Source organism: Thamnophis elegans, chromosome Z (genome assembly GCF_009769535.1).
Source record: "Thamnophis elegans isolate rThaEle1 chromosome Z, rThaEle1.pri, whole genome shotgun sequence".
NCBI classification, from domain to species: domain Eukaryota; kingdom Metazoa; phylum Chordata; class Lepidosauria; order Squamata; family Colubridae; genus Thamnophis; species Thamnophis elegans.
In genome coordinates, this window is record NC_045558.1 from 139269906 (window position 1) to 139283425 (window position 13520).

At 47.3% G+C, this 13520-nt stretch overlaps 1 protein-coding gene and 1 gene segment (V, D, J or C); both read left to right on the forward strand.

Moving 5' to 3' along the window:
- The window catches only part of LOC116522036, a gene marked incomplete at its 5' end in the record, with an annotated part of 222029 nt that overhangs the window by 49414 nt on the left and 159095 nt on the right, over positions 1 to 13520 (forward strand).
- Positions 1 to 13520, forward strand: part of LOC116520890 — a 39454-nt gene that overhangs the window by 15111 nt on the left and 10823 nt on the right. The window contains exons 5-8 of the mRNA XM_032235348.1: positions 2422 to 2718; positions 7931 to 8245; positions 10018 to 10347; positions 12847 to 13176. Coding sequence (XP_032091239.1) covers positions 2422 to 2718; positions 7931 to 8245; positions 10018 to 10347; positions 12847 to 13176 — 1272 coding nt within the window. The remainder of the gene's footprint in view (positions 1 to 2421; positions 2719 to 7930; positions 8246 to 10017; positions 10348 to 12846; positions 13177 to 13520) is intronic.

Genomic DNA, 13520 nt, shown 5'->3' on the forward strand with positions numbered 1-13520 from the left:
CCCCTGCCAGGACCCCACAGTTCAACCCTGAGCTACAAATAAACTCCTCTAACTGGAAACCTCCCAATGTGTCCCCTTCCAAATATTAGCCAGGACTGATCCTGCTTAGCTTCCCAGCCTAAACAAAACACTAGGTAATATTTATTTTATTGTGTTAATGTCTCAACTGCTTTGGAAGATGCTTTATTCACTCCCCTTGTTTTATTATATAAACCATCTAGTGCATCAAAAGATGGCCAGGTCTCTTCCTACAGCATTTAAACTCTAACATATATTTAAAGAAAAGAACATGCCTCTTTCACAATTGTTTAATATTTGTTTGGATCCTTCTGGGGAAATCTTTCTTAGACTGAGATATTTGAAGTTGTGCCGTACATTCATCCACTGAGGTGGTTGGGCTTTCCTCTCATCCGATTATGCAAACAAATTTTCTGCTACGACTCTAAGAAATAGATACTGTGGGTATTTACAATATACAATCTAATATGTTCATGAAAACAGCACTAAATAAATGGGTCTCGCTTTTGCAAAGGCGAACAAGGACTGCCTGAGATAAAAACATAATCTAGAACCATGGTTCTCAACCTGTGACCTGCAAATTCCTGGGGGTTCCGATCAGTGGCGGGATTCACTTAGGTTTACCACTGGGTCTCAACTGTGATTGTGCATGCCAGTGGTGGGTTGCAGGCAGTATGGCCTGGTATGGGCATACCGGAGCCTGTCTGGAGCACTGGGTACCATTCTGGTAAGGTGCTCCGGAGGGCCCAACTGCCGGCCTGAGCTCCTTACCTGTCCTTTAAAGCCTTCGGTGCTTCCACGCACGTGCATGGCATGTACAGCGCTTGTGCGATGCTCTGGCAAGCAGCTGGAGCATTGCAGAAGCTTGCAGAAGCATCGCTGGCATCTACAACACATGTGTGCGCCGCACACATCCATGTGGGTGATGCCGGGCCAATTCCAACTGTATCGGTTGGAAAGTGATCTGGAACCCACCACAGGTGCGCACCTTCTGTGCATGGCTGCGGCCTTCCACGCATGCGCTTTGCTTGTACCCACGGTGTGCATATATGCACGTGAGGTCAAAAATGACGCTACATAGGATGTTTAGGAGCCACGTTTGGTGGGTGGGATCACTTGCAGTTTGGTGCCACCGGTTCGGCCGAACCAGTCCGAACCGGCTGAATACCATCTCTGATTGCGATGTCATCACAGGAATTCCATGAAGACTAGAAGAAACATTTTGATTTCAATATCGAGTTAAGCCTTGGCAGTCCGTGCCCACAAACGGTATTTCAAGGATGTCCCCAGGGAAGAAAAGGTTGAGAACCACTGATCTAGAAAGTAAAAGAGAGAAAGATGATAAGTAGTTGTATATTTTAAATATGGTTCAGGAGGAAAACATTGCATTCATTTCAACTTTGCACCATTGTTGTCTCTGGAAAAATGTGTGTGTGTGTGTGTGTGTGTGTGTGTGTGTGTATTCAATGTTTCCAGAAGACTTTACATTTCATGCACGGATGTCTAATTTCATTGGTAAATTAAAAACAAAACTAGTTCTAGTTGAGGTACTGCTGGTTACTCCTCCTAGTACTTGGTGCCCAATTATGGTAGACATCAGGGATGGTATTCACTTACTTTCCCTACCGGTTTGCAAATGTGAGCGTGTGAATGTGCACCAATGGTGGGTACCAGATGCCGGTACAACTGGTGCCATGCAACGGGGCCTGGCATCTCCCACATGCACACGTGCTGCATGCTCGCACACATGAGCAGCACGTGCATGCATCCTTACCTCCACGACGCCTCCACAATGCTCCAGCTGCTCGGTGGAGTGTCGTGTAGATGCCGTGCGTTTCGTGTGCGGAAACGCCGAAGAGCTCAAATACAGGTAAGGAGCTTGGGCGGGCAGGTGGGCCCTCCGGAGCACCAATACGGAATGTTAGTGGGTGCTCCAGGCATGCACCGGTATGCCCATACCGGGGCGTACCGCCTGCAACCCACCACTGATGTGCACAACCATTTACGCAGGCGCTTTGCTTGTGAACGCGGCTTGCACGCATGTGCACGGCTTGAAAACGTGCCTGAATAGGACGGCATAGAGCCGGGGTGGGTGGCCAGGCCCACCCACAATTTCCACTACTGGCACGGGTGAACCGGTCCGAACCGGCTAAATACCACCAGACATGCTCAGACACAACCTCACCAAGCTTCACATTCCCATTGTACAGCAAAGAGTCTACATCGGGAAGATTCATAGAGTCCTAATTTGCTTCTTGAAGAATGACTCCAATTTTTGTTTATTTACACTCCAGAGGGATCCTTTTGCTAATTACAGGTAACTTAGTTTTTGATCTCATCCTAATGACATGACCCTTTTTCTACTTATGATCGTGGCTCCTGATGCTCACAGTCTCATTACAGATTTCATGAACCCTCGAGCACCTACAGTGGAACTCCTGCAGTCCGTAGATCGGGAGAAGGTGGTGTTGAAATGCATCGCAACTAATTACAGGCCCCCCAGGGTCGCCATCACATGGGTGGGTGGCCCGCAAAATAAGAAGGAAGACGTTGTGGAACAGAGGATGGCAGATGGAACCTACTGGGCCAGCAGCCAACTCACCATCCCCCTCTCCCAATGGCAAGAAATGGACAACAAGACTTGTGAGGTGGTACACCAACCAACGAGCACGAAAAAAAGCCAGATGATTTCCAGAAAAGGTGAACTACAGCAGCAAAGCTAAATGTCTGAAGTCCATCTTTTAATGAGGCACTTCATGCTCCAATGTTTTCCTTCCCACTTACTGGACGTAAACTGGGATTTTCTTTTGAACACTATGTGCCTGGATTACCACTCTCCTCCTCCTCCTCCTCCTCCTCCTCCTCCTCCTCCTCCTCCTCCTCCTCCTCCTCCTCCTCCTCCTCTCCTGCTGTATTCCTGTGTTCCCTAGTTGGATCATGGAATGTCTTCAAGGAAACAACTCAGGTCAGAGAGCACGGAGGGTGTCACAGTCCTCCTCCTTCTTCTCCCCCCATTCTCTTCCACTCCACAAATACCCCTCCTTCTATACCACTGATGTTCCCTCATTGGGTCATGAGCTTCATTGTTTTCTTGCAGACATTTCATTACCGTCATCAGCATCACTAGCACTGATGATGTTACCTAGTTTGGTAATTAAATGTCTGAAAGAAAACAAGTTCAGAGACCACCAAGGACCACCAGCATTTCCTCCTCCCCCCCTCCTCCTCCTCCTCCTCCTCTTCCTGCATTCCACACACCCCCTTCTACCACTGATGTTCCCAAGTTGGGTCATCAAATGTCTGAAAGGAAACAAACAAGTTCAGAGAGCACCAAGGACCACCAGAATTCCTTTCTTCCTTCCTTTCTCCTCCTCCTCCTCTTCCTCCTCCTCCTCTTCCTGCATTCCACACACACCCCTTCTACCCCTGAGGTTCCCAAGTTGGGTCATCAAATGTCTGAAAGGAAACAACCAAGTTCAGAGAGCACCAAGGACCACCAGAATTCATTCATTCCTTCCTTCCTTCCTTCCTTCCTTCCTTCCTTCCTTCCTTCCTTCCTCCTCCTCCTCCTCCTCCTCCTCCTGCATTCCACAGACACCCTTCTACCACTGATGTTCCCAAGTTGGGTCATGACATGTCTGAAAGGAAACAGCCAAGTTCAGAGAGCATCAAGGACCACCAGAATTCATTCATTCATTCATTCATTCATTCATTCATTCATTCATTCATTCCTCCTCCTGCATTCCACACACACCCCTTCTACCACTGAGGTTCCCTAGTTGGATATGAAATGTCTTAAAGGAAACAACCCAGGTCAGAGAGCACCAAGGATCTCACAGTCTTCCTCATCCTCCTCATCCTCGTCCTTGTCCTCCTCACCCTCCTCGCCCTCCTCGTCGTCTTTGTCCTCTTCCTGCATTCCACACACACCCCTTCTACCACTGATGTTCCCAAGTTGGGTCATGAAATGTCCGAAAGGAAACAACCAAGTTCAGAGAGCACTAAGGACCACCAGAATTCCTTCCTTCCCTCCTCCTCCTCCTCCTCCTCCTCCTCCTCCTCCACTCCTCCTCCTGCATTCCACGCACACCCCTTCTACCACTGAGGTTCCCTAGTTGGGTATGAAATGTCTTAAAGGAAACAACCCAGGTCAGAGAACAACAAAGATCTCACAGCCTTCCTCATCCTCCTTGTCCTTGTCCTCCTCCTCTTCCTGCATTCCATACACACATCCTTCTACTACTGATGTTCCCAAGTTGGGCCATAAAATGTCTGAAAGGAAACAACCAAGTTCAGAGAGCACCAAGGACCACCAGAATTCCTTCCTTCCTTCCTTCCTTCCTTCCTCCTCCTCCTCCTCCTCCTCCTCCTCCTCCTCCTCCTCCTGCATTCCACACACACACACCTACCACTGAGGTTCCCTAGTTGGGTATGAAATGTCTTAAAGGAAACAACCTAGGTCAGAGAGCACCAAGGATCTCACAGCCTTCCTCATCCTCCTCGTCCTCGTCCTTGTCCTCCTCCTCCTCCTCCTCCTCCTCCTCCTCCTCCTCCTCCTCCTCTTCCTGCATTCCATACACACATCCTTCTACTACTGATGTTCCAAAGTTGGGCCATAAAATGTCTGAAAGGAAACAACCAAGTTTAGAGAGCACCAAGGACCACCAGAATTCCTTCCTTCCTCCTCCTCCTCCTCCTCCTCCTACTCCTCCTCCTCCTCCTCCTCCTCCTCCTCCTCCTCCTCCTGCATTCCACACACACACCCCTACCACTGAGGTTCCCTAGTTGGGTATGAAATGTCTTAAAGGAAACAACCTAGGTCAGAGAGCACCAAGGATCTCACAGTCTTCCTCATCCTCATCCTTGTCCTCCTCATCCTCCTTGTCCACCTCGTCGTCCTTGTCCTCCTCCTGCATTCCATACACACACACGTCTACTACTGATTTTCCAAGTTGGGTCATGAAACTTCATCAGGGAAACCCAGCTCAAAGAGCACCAAGTATCTCACAGTCTTTCTCTTCCTCCTGATCCTGCTCCTCCTCCATCCCTTTGTCCTCTGATTGAATCATGAAGTCTCTTCAAGGAAACAACCCAGGTCAGAGACCACCAAGAGTGCCACAATCCTTCTCCTTCCCTCCACAAATACCCCTCCTTTCTACCACTGATGTTCCCTAGTTGGGTCATGGAAGGAAATAACCCAGGTCAGAGGGCACCAAGGATCTTACAATCCTCCTCTTCCTCCTCCTCTTCCTCTCCATCCCCCCCCTCCTTTACTTCTTTGGGTGTTAAGAGAAAGAGAGAGAATGTTCTGGTTTCTGCTCTTCTGGGGGGCCTCAACCATTGTTATTTAAGGCCCAGGATCACCCTGAAATGGTCCAGTTAAAGGGACCATTTACCGGGGGTAGATTTAAAGCCACCAATGGCCTTTCTGAATTCTCTGCCACATTTCTGGGCAAACAAATTCAGTAGAGGCCTAGTTAGATTCTCCATCATCCAGGACATGGTTGTCCCAAAGGTGCTTTTTCAAGAGGCAATTGGACTTTCTGGATTTTCTTGGAAGGTGTTTGGCTTCTCATCCAAGAAGCTTCTTCAGCTCTGACCAGATGAATGGAAGGATTTAGAGAGTCCAGTAGTGGCTAACTTTTTGTCATTGCATGCTGAAAGTGTGCACGCACCCCTGCACTCAAAGTGCAATTCATGCAAGAAACACCCCCCTCCCATGTGCCCCGCCCCCCCATATGCACACATGATCCCATGTGTCTGTTTGTGACCCCCCCCCTGCGATCCCCCACCCCCTGCGATTCCTCCTTGCCACCTCACCCATTTAGGCTTTCAGATTGCCGCAGGAGGCTTTCCCAGCTCAAAACGGGTCACGGGGGGACCGTGCCCCATTTTGGGCCTCCTGCACCAACCTGGAAGTCAAAATGGGGCACTGGGGTGCTCTGCAAGGCCTCAAAATGCAATGCAAGCACACACACACAGGCATGCACCCCGCTGCACATGCACCCCGCCCCATGCATATACGTGTGTGCATCCCCCACATGCGCCCTTAACCCCATGCATGCACAGCAGAGACCCAAACACCAGCTGGCTGGCAGGAGGTCTGTGAGCATATGCAGTGGAGCTGGCATGTCCACCGAGAGGGCTGTTGTGTGCCACCTGTGTAGTGGTGGGTTGCAGGCGCTATGCCCCAGTATGGGCGTACCGGTGCCTGGTCGGAGCACCGGGTACCATTCTGGTACAGTGCTCCAGAGGGACCGTCCACCTGCCCGAGCTCCTTACCTGTCATTTGAAGCCTTCGGCACTTCCACATGCACACACATGGAGTATACAGCACCTGGCAAGGCTCCACCGAGCAGCTGGAATGCCGTGTGCATCCATGTGGGCAATGCCGGGCCTGTTCCAACTGTACCGGTTGGAATGGGATCTGGAACCTACCAGTGCACCTGTGGCGCACATGCCATAGGTTTGCCATTAAAAATATAGTCCTTCTGCATTTAAAAGACAAAAGCCACTCTTTTGAAGACAGCAAAGTCCACATTGTGGACAATGTCCAAATTGAACAGCCCTTTCTCAACAGAGGGAGAGGGCTACGGCATCATCTACCTCCAGTTTACAACACAGTCCTTTCAACAGTTCCAAGAAGGCTCTACACCCATTTACACCACTCAGGTGACCCCGAGGACACAGACGAACCTCTAAGTCAGTGATGGTGAAACTTTTCAGCACCGAGTGCCCAAACTGGCAAGCAGGTGCATGCATGTATGCATGCCAGAGCCCCCAAAACCCAAAGGCTAGCTGGCCAGTGTGTGCCTACCTGTTTTATGGCCATTCTTCAGGCCATTTTCATGGGGTTTTCAGGCCATTTTCAAACCATTTTGGGTCATTTTTCAGACAAAAAAACAGTCCAAAAACTGAAAAGGGCCCGACAAATGGTGTGTTTTGGGGTCATTTTTCAGGCCATTTTCCGGCTGTTTGGGGGCCATTTTCAGGGCCATAAATGGCTCAAAAACAGTCCAAAAACCATCCAGAAAACTGATCCAAAAAACCAGGCTGAAAGCTGCTAAAAAACACCCCAAAACAGGCTGTTTTCTGGGCTGTTCTCAGGCTGTTTTGGGCCATGTTCAGGGCCATAAATGGCTCAAAAACAGCCCCCAAACTAGCCAGAAAATGGTCCAAAAACAGGCTGAAAACCACCAAAAAAAACACCTTAAAAACAGGCTGTTTTCTGGGCCATTTTCAGGCTGCTTTTGGACCATTTTTCTGGTCGTTTTTGGGGTGCTCCGGTGCCTACGAAGACCAGTTGGGGACAGTGCCCATGCCCACAGAGAGAGCTCTGCGTGTCACCTCTGGCATCTGTGCCACAAGTTTGCCATCACTGCTATAAGTGGCTTTGATGACCCCTTAATGGATGCCAATGACCAGCGGTCTGCAACGAGTATATGTATACTTCCATTCTCCACCATACGGTCAAAGCTGAAGAAGCTTCTTGGATGAGAAGCAAAACATCTTCAAAGGCTAATAAGAAAGCCCAGTTGCCCCTTGGAAAAAAAAGCACCTTTGGGGTGAGATTCAATAGAAGACTTCTTCAGGGGATGGAGAAGTTCTCCAGAAGGTTTTTCACGAACAAGGAAAAAGTCCAGTTGCCTCCTGATTTTTTTTTTTAAAAAGCACCTTTGGGACATTGGAGATAATGGACAAACAGTGGATAAATATAATAGCAAAACACCGAGATACAAGAGATACAAGGGAAGGTTAAGGAAGAGTTACACAACTTCCTTACTTTCTTTGTTCTAAGAGAGAGAATGAGTTCGTTCTCTGCTTGACTCCGTTTTTGTAGACCCCCATACTCGTCATTTTCCTACGAAATGAAACTCGGATAAACTTAACGCTTCTCTTTCTGTTTCTTTAGACTGGGTTATGACTCCCACGGCTCTCGTGGTGACTCTGAATGCCCACCCACTCTGTCCAAGTTTAGGAACCATCAGGAGTGTGACCTTAGTCTGTTCCATCTATAGCTCCTCCCGAGAGGACATCCAAGTCACCTGGCAACCAGATGGGAAATTTCGAACATCACCGAAGGTTCGGTCAAACAGTGTCCAGTTCTACACTAGTAGCAACCTCACAGTATCCCTGCAGGAATGGAACAAGCTAAAAGAATATACCTGCAAAGTAACTCAAGGTGGAAGAAATCACACAGAAACAAGAACTATCAGCAAGTGCAAAGGTGATTCATTCATTCATTCTCTCTGTGTGTCTCTGTCTGTCCTCCCTCCCTTTTTTCTCTCTCCCTTTTTCTTTCTCTCTCTCTTTTTACTTATATTTTCTCTCTGTGTGTCTAGTTTTTTCTTTCTCTCTTTCTGTCTCTCTGTCTCTCTCTCCGTGACTCTCTCTCTGTCTCTCTCTTTCTCTCCCTCTCTCTTCTTTTTTACTTATTCTTTTTATTTCTCTTTCCCTCTCTCGCTTTTCACGTTCTCTTTCTTTTTATCTCTCTTCTTTTTCACTTATTCTTTTTCTTTCTCTCGCTTTCCTTCTCTCTGTGTCTGTCTCTCTTCTTTTTCACTTATTGTTCTTTCTCTCTCACTTTCTCTCTTTCTTTTTCTTTATTTTTTTTCTCTCCTCTCTTTCTTTCTCTTTTTCTTTCTCTCTCTTTCTTTCTCTCTCTGTCTGTCTCTCTTGTTTTTCACTTATTGTTCTTTCTCTCATTTTCTCTCTTTCTTTTTCTTTATTTCTTTTTCTCTCTCTTCTCTCTTTCTTTCCTTCTTTTTCTTTCTCTCTCTCCCTTTTTAGTCTTTCTCTCTCTCTTCCTTTTTCTTTTTCACTTTCTCTCTCTCCCTTTTTCTTATTCTTTCTCTCTCTCTCTCCCTCTCTTTTCTTTTTTTACTTATTCTTTCTGTCCATTCATTCTCTTAACATATTTCTGTCCAGAACACAACTTCATGTTCTCTCTTTTTGTTTTCCTTCTTCCTTTGATTCTAGTTTCAACTAAATAATCATAATCATGACAGCAGGAAATTACATTGGATTGATCCTAGAATGTAATAATGATAACAACTCAGTTGGAAAGCAAAGCATTTGACTACAGCTGGACCTTGACTTACAGCCAATTGCTTGGCAACTGTTCAGGGTTACAACGGTCCTCCCCCAAACACTACTTATGGATCCATTTTCAAGTGGTCCTGAGTTAGGCCAGTTGTAATCTGAGATAGGCCCATGACCATCATGGTGGCCATCATCTCCAGCGCTGCTTTGGAGGCAACACCCAGAGATAGAAACCCTCTGTCAACTCATAAAGCATTGGCATGTCTGTTATCAAGTTGCCATGCCGAGGAAAGGCGGAAGCGCATTCCACGCATACTTTCGGCTAGAGTCGGATCTCAGATTACTACAGCACACTTGTGAGGCATGCACCTCATTGGTGAATGTGATTTATGACACAGACTGAGGGAGGGAAGGAACAGGGGCAAAGTTCAGCCATAATTCAAATGAGGTTAGATCTGACTGCTATGAGGTATTGATGAAATAGTGTTCCTAATAAATGACTGGTTTTCTTTTGAAACGTGGCTTGAGGCTCATGAATTAATTAGGGCATCTTTCAGAAAGCTGATACCCTCCATGTCTGGGGAACTCGACCACCAGTACCAAGATGGCTCCAGCAGCTCAGGCAGGGAAGTTGCCATATAGCAGGGAGACTGGTATACTAGCAACCATTCCATGTGATCCCATGAGCCTGACTTCAGAAACAGGGCCTCACAGCCTGAGATTAGTGGTGCAAGATCCCTGAAAGCCAATGATCTGATTTGGCTGCTGGAGGGGTTAGCGGCGGACAGGCCACAACAGGTCATGTCACTTTTTCCAGTGCTGTTGTAACTTTGAATGGTCACTAAGTGATGTGCTGTAAATTAAGGATTACCCAGATGGTGTTATGTTTCTCCCTATGTTCTTTTTGGCTATTTCATTCCGCCCATCATAAAACATTTGTCGTTTGCACTCTTGCAGCCTGTAAGAACAGTGTGCCACCTCCCACAATGTATCTACTCAAGCCACCCCTCGAGAGACTCTTCGTTCAAAACAGAGCTATCTTGTCTTGCCTTGTGGTGGGCTATGAACTGGAGAATGTCATCCTCACCTGGACGATGGGCGGACTGAACCTCACCACGAATGCCACCACGGAAAAAATCAAGAGGCACCCAAATCGGACCCAAAGTTTCCAAAGCCAACTTAACCTCACCGCTCAGAACTGGGATGCTGGAAAGAAAATCGAATGCCTCGTTACTCATATCTGCACGCTTTTCCCTCAGGTGAAGCAGAGCATCCAAAAAAGCTCAGGTGAGAGAAGGTTCAACAAGGATCCCAAAACTCGGGAGAAAATATTTGACTTGCCCGAATGTCTAGGGCAGGGGGTGTCAAACTCAAGGCCTGTGGGCCGGAACTGGCCCGTGATGTGGTTGGATCCAGCCCACAGGACCATCCTGGTCTATGCAATGCAAAGAGGAAAGATCAGGGCAGCATAGCTTCGGCCTGGTCTACCCAGTGTGAAGAGGAAAGATTAGGCCAGAGTGGCTTTGGCCTGGTCTACCCAATGTGAGGAGGAAAGATCAGGGCAGTGTGGCTTCGGCCTACTCTACCCAATGTGAAAGAGGAAAGGTTAAGCTAGAGTGGCTTCATCCTGGTCTACGCAGTGTGAAGAGGAAAGATTAGGCCAGAGTGGCTTTGGCCTGGTCTGCCCAATGCAAAGAGGAAAGATCAGGCCAGCATAGCTTCATCTCGGTCTACCAAGTGTGAAGAGGAAAGATTAGGTCAGTGTGGCTTCGGCCTACTCTACCCAGTGTGAAAGAGGAAAGGTTAAGCCAGAGGGGCTTCATCCTGGTCTACGCAGTGTGAAGAGGAAAGATTAGGCCAGAGTGGCTTTGGCCTGGCCTACCAAATGCAAAGAGAAAAGATCAGGACAGCATAGCTTCATCTCGGTCTACCCAATGCGAAGAGAAAAGATAGGCAAGCATGGCTTCATCTCAGCCTACCCAGTGCGAAGAAGAAAGATTAGGTCAGTGTGACTTCAGCCCAGTCTACCCAGTGTGAAGAGGAAAGATTAGGCCAGAGTGGCTTCAACCCAGTCTACCCAGTGTGAAGAGGAAAGATTAGGCCAGAGTGGCTTCAGCCCAGTCTACCCAGTGTGAAGAGGAAAGATTAGGCCAGAGTGGCTTCAGCCCAGTCTACCCAGTGTGAAGAGGAAAGATTAGGCCAGAGTGGCTTCAGCCCAGTCTACCAAGTGCCCTGATGCGGCCCTCAATGAAAATGAGTTTGACACCCCTGGTCCATGGAGATTCGCAGGCATCCAGGTTAACCTAAATATGCTCTTTTATTTTCAAAGGGTAACTGGACTTCCTGTGTTTTTCCTTGAAGGCATTTCACTTCTCATCCAAGAAGCTTTTTCAATTCTGACTGAATGGTGGAGACTAGAAGGATTTAAATTCCTTGCGAAGGGAAATACATTCTTATTCCCATTTGCATTATTCATGGCCCAGCTTGTTCTGATCTAGGCTTCCCCAAATCACACAAGGCAGAGTCCTGGTCCCAATGAAACCCCTTTTATTAAATGAAAGTGAATTCCTCTCATTTACATTCAGCCAAGGCCTGGTGAACAGTCTTTCAAAGGAATATTTATGACCACAGACCTTATCTACCTTGGAAAGCTGCCATGTAAACATTTTCCAAATGAGGTGCTGTGCGAGGAAAGACTTGGCACAAAGTCTCGGAGATTCATGGACAGATCTCCACACTCCTGAAATCAATCTAATGACCGAATGAATGAATTGTTTCCCGCAAAAGCCCACTCCCCTTTTGCTCCTCTTTTATTTCACCTGGGAGGGGACAATCACCTTCCACCTGTGACTTTACTCCAAGTCTACTCTGATTTCTGAGTTGTTCTTTTTGTTCTGGCAATAGCAATAGCAGTTAGACTTATATACTGCTTCATAGGGCTTTCAGCCCCCTCTAAGCGGTTTACAGAGTCAGCATATTGCCCCTACAGTCTGGGTCGTCATTTCACCCACCTCGGAAGGCTGGAAGGCTGAGTCAACTTTGAGCCGGTGAGATTTGAACCGCTGAACTGCAGATAACAGTCAGCTGAAGTGTCCTGCAGTACTGCACCCTAACCACTGTGCCACCTCGGCTCTCGTGCATGCACACACTGGGAACAGGCTCCCGCTGTTCCTCTGCCTCTAACTCCGTAGGCACCTGATCACTGCCAGATAGCCTCGACCCCGTCTCTGCCTCCAACATGGAGCCCTCATTTGAGCCTTCCCCGGCCTCTAGGACAAGCCCATGTTCCTCCCCAACCTCCTCACTGCCCAACAGTGAGGCTGGCCACTGGTGGGCCACAACACAAATAAACCTCCTAGGGTCCTCAATGACTCTCAGAAAGAGTACTAACAACCAGATGACTGCAAGGAGAGCAAAATCCTTCTGTTCTTCACCATTCAGTCAGAACTGAAGAAGCTTCTTGGATGAAAAGCAAATTGTCTTTGAGGAGAAACAAAGGAAGTCGAGTTGCCTTTTGAAAAAGCACCTTTGGGGTGTGGCTTTCCCTTGAAAATGGAGGAAGGGGAGAGAATAATTCTCAGGACTAATTATCAGAGAAATTATCTCCAGATTTTTGGTTTCATATGCACCCGAAAATGAATAAAAAGATTATATCACGAATGCGCTATCCTTACCGTATCATCCACGAGATTTTATTATTATTCCAACCATCCCTTTTCTTTCACTTTTTTTTTTTAAAAAAATCACCTTTATCCATATTTCTATCTCTATCTTTATTTTGTATAGATGCCAGCCAAGCACCTTCTCTCTCTTTAGTCCTTCCGCCACCATCACAACTGACACAACCTATTTCCCAAGCTGCTGGTTGGTTGGCTTGTGTGATCCATGGCTTCTCTCCATCTGAGATACTCGTCACATGGAAGAAGGGCAACAGAAGTCTAGAAGCCTCTGAGTATATCACAGGCCCATCCATACTTGAAACTGGGAAGTCCACTTTTTCTACTCAAAGCCTCCTGAAAATCCCAGCATCTGAATGGGAGAATAGAGTCATGTATAGCTGCCTGGTGGGGCATGAATCCCTAACTATCATGAAGAGCATCAGTAAATATCTGTACGGTAAGTCTTGGTGCTGGAAAATTCTTGATCGGCTCAAGAATGGAACCAAGGTTTAATTCTTCTCAGTGCAAATTACTACGTGAATCATAGACGGTAGTGAAGAAAGATGAAGAATCTGCATTTTTTAAATTTAACAGAGTTGGAAGAGACCTGGGAGGTCTTCTAGTCCAACCCCATGCTTAGGCAGGAAACCCTACACCACTTCAGACAAATGGTTATCTGATCTCTTCTTTAAAACTTCCAGTGTTGGAGCATTCACAACTTCTGGAGGCAAGTTGTTCCACTGATTAAGTGTTCTCACTGTCAGGAAATTTCTCCTCAGTTCTAAGTTGCTTCTGTCCTTG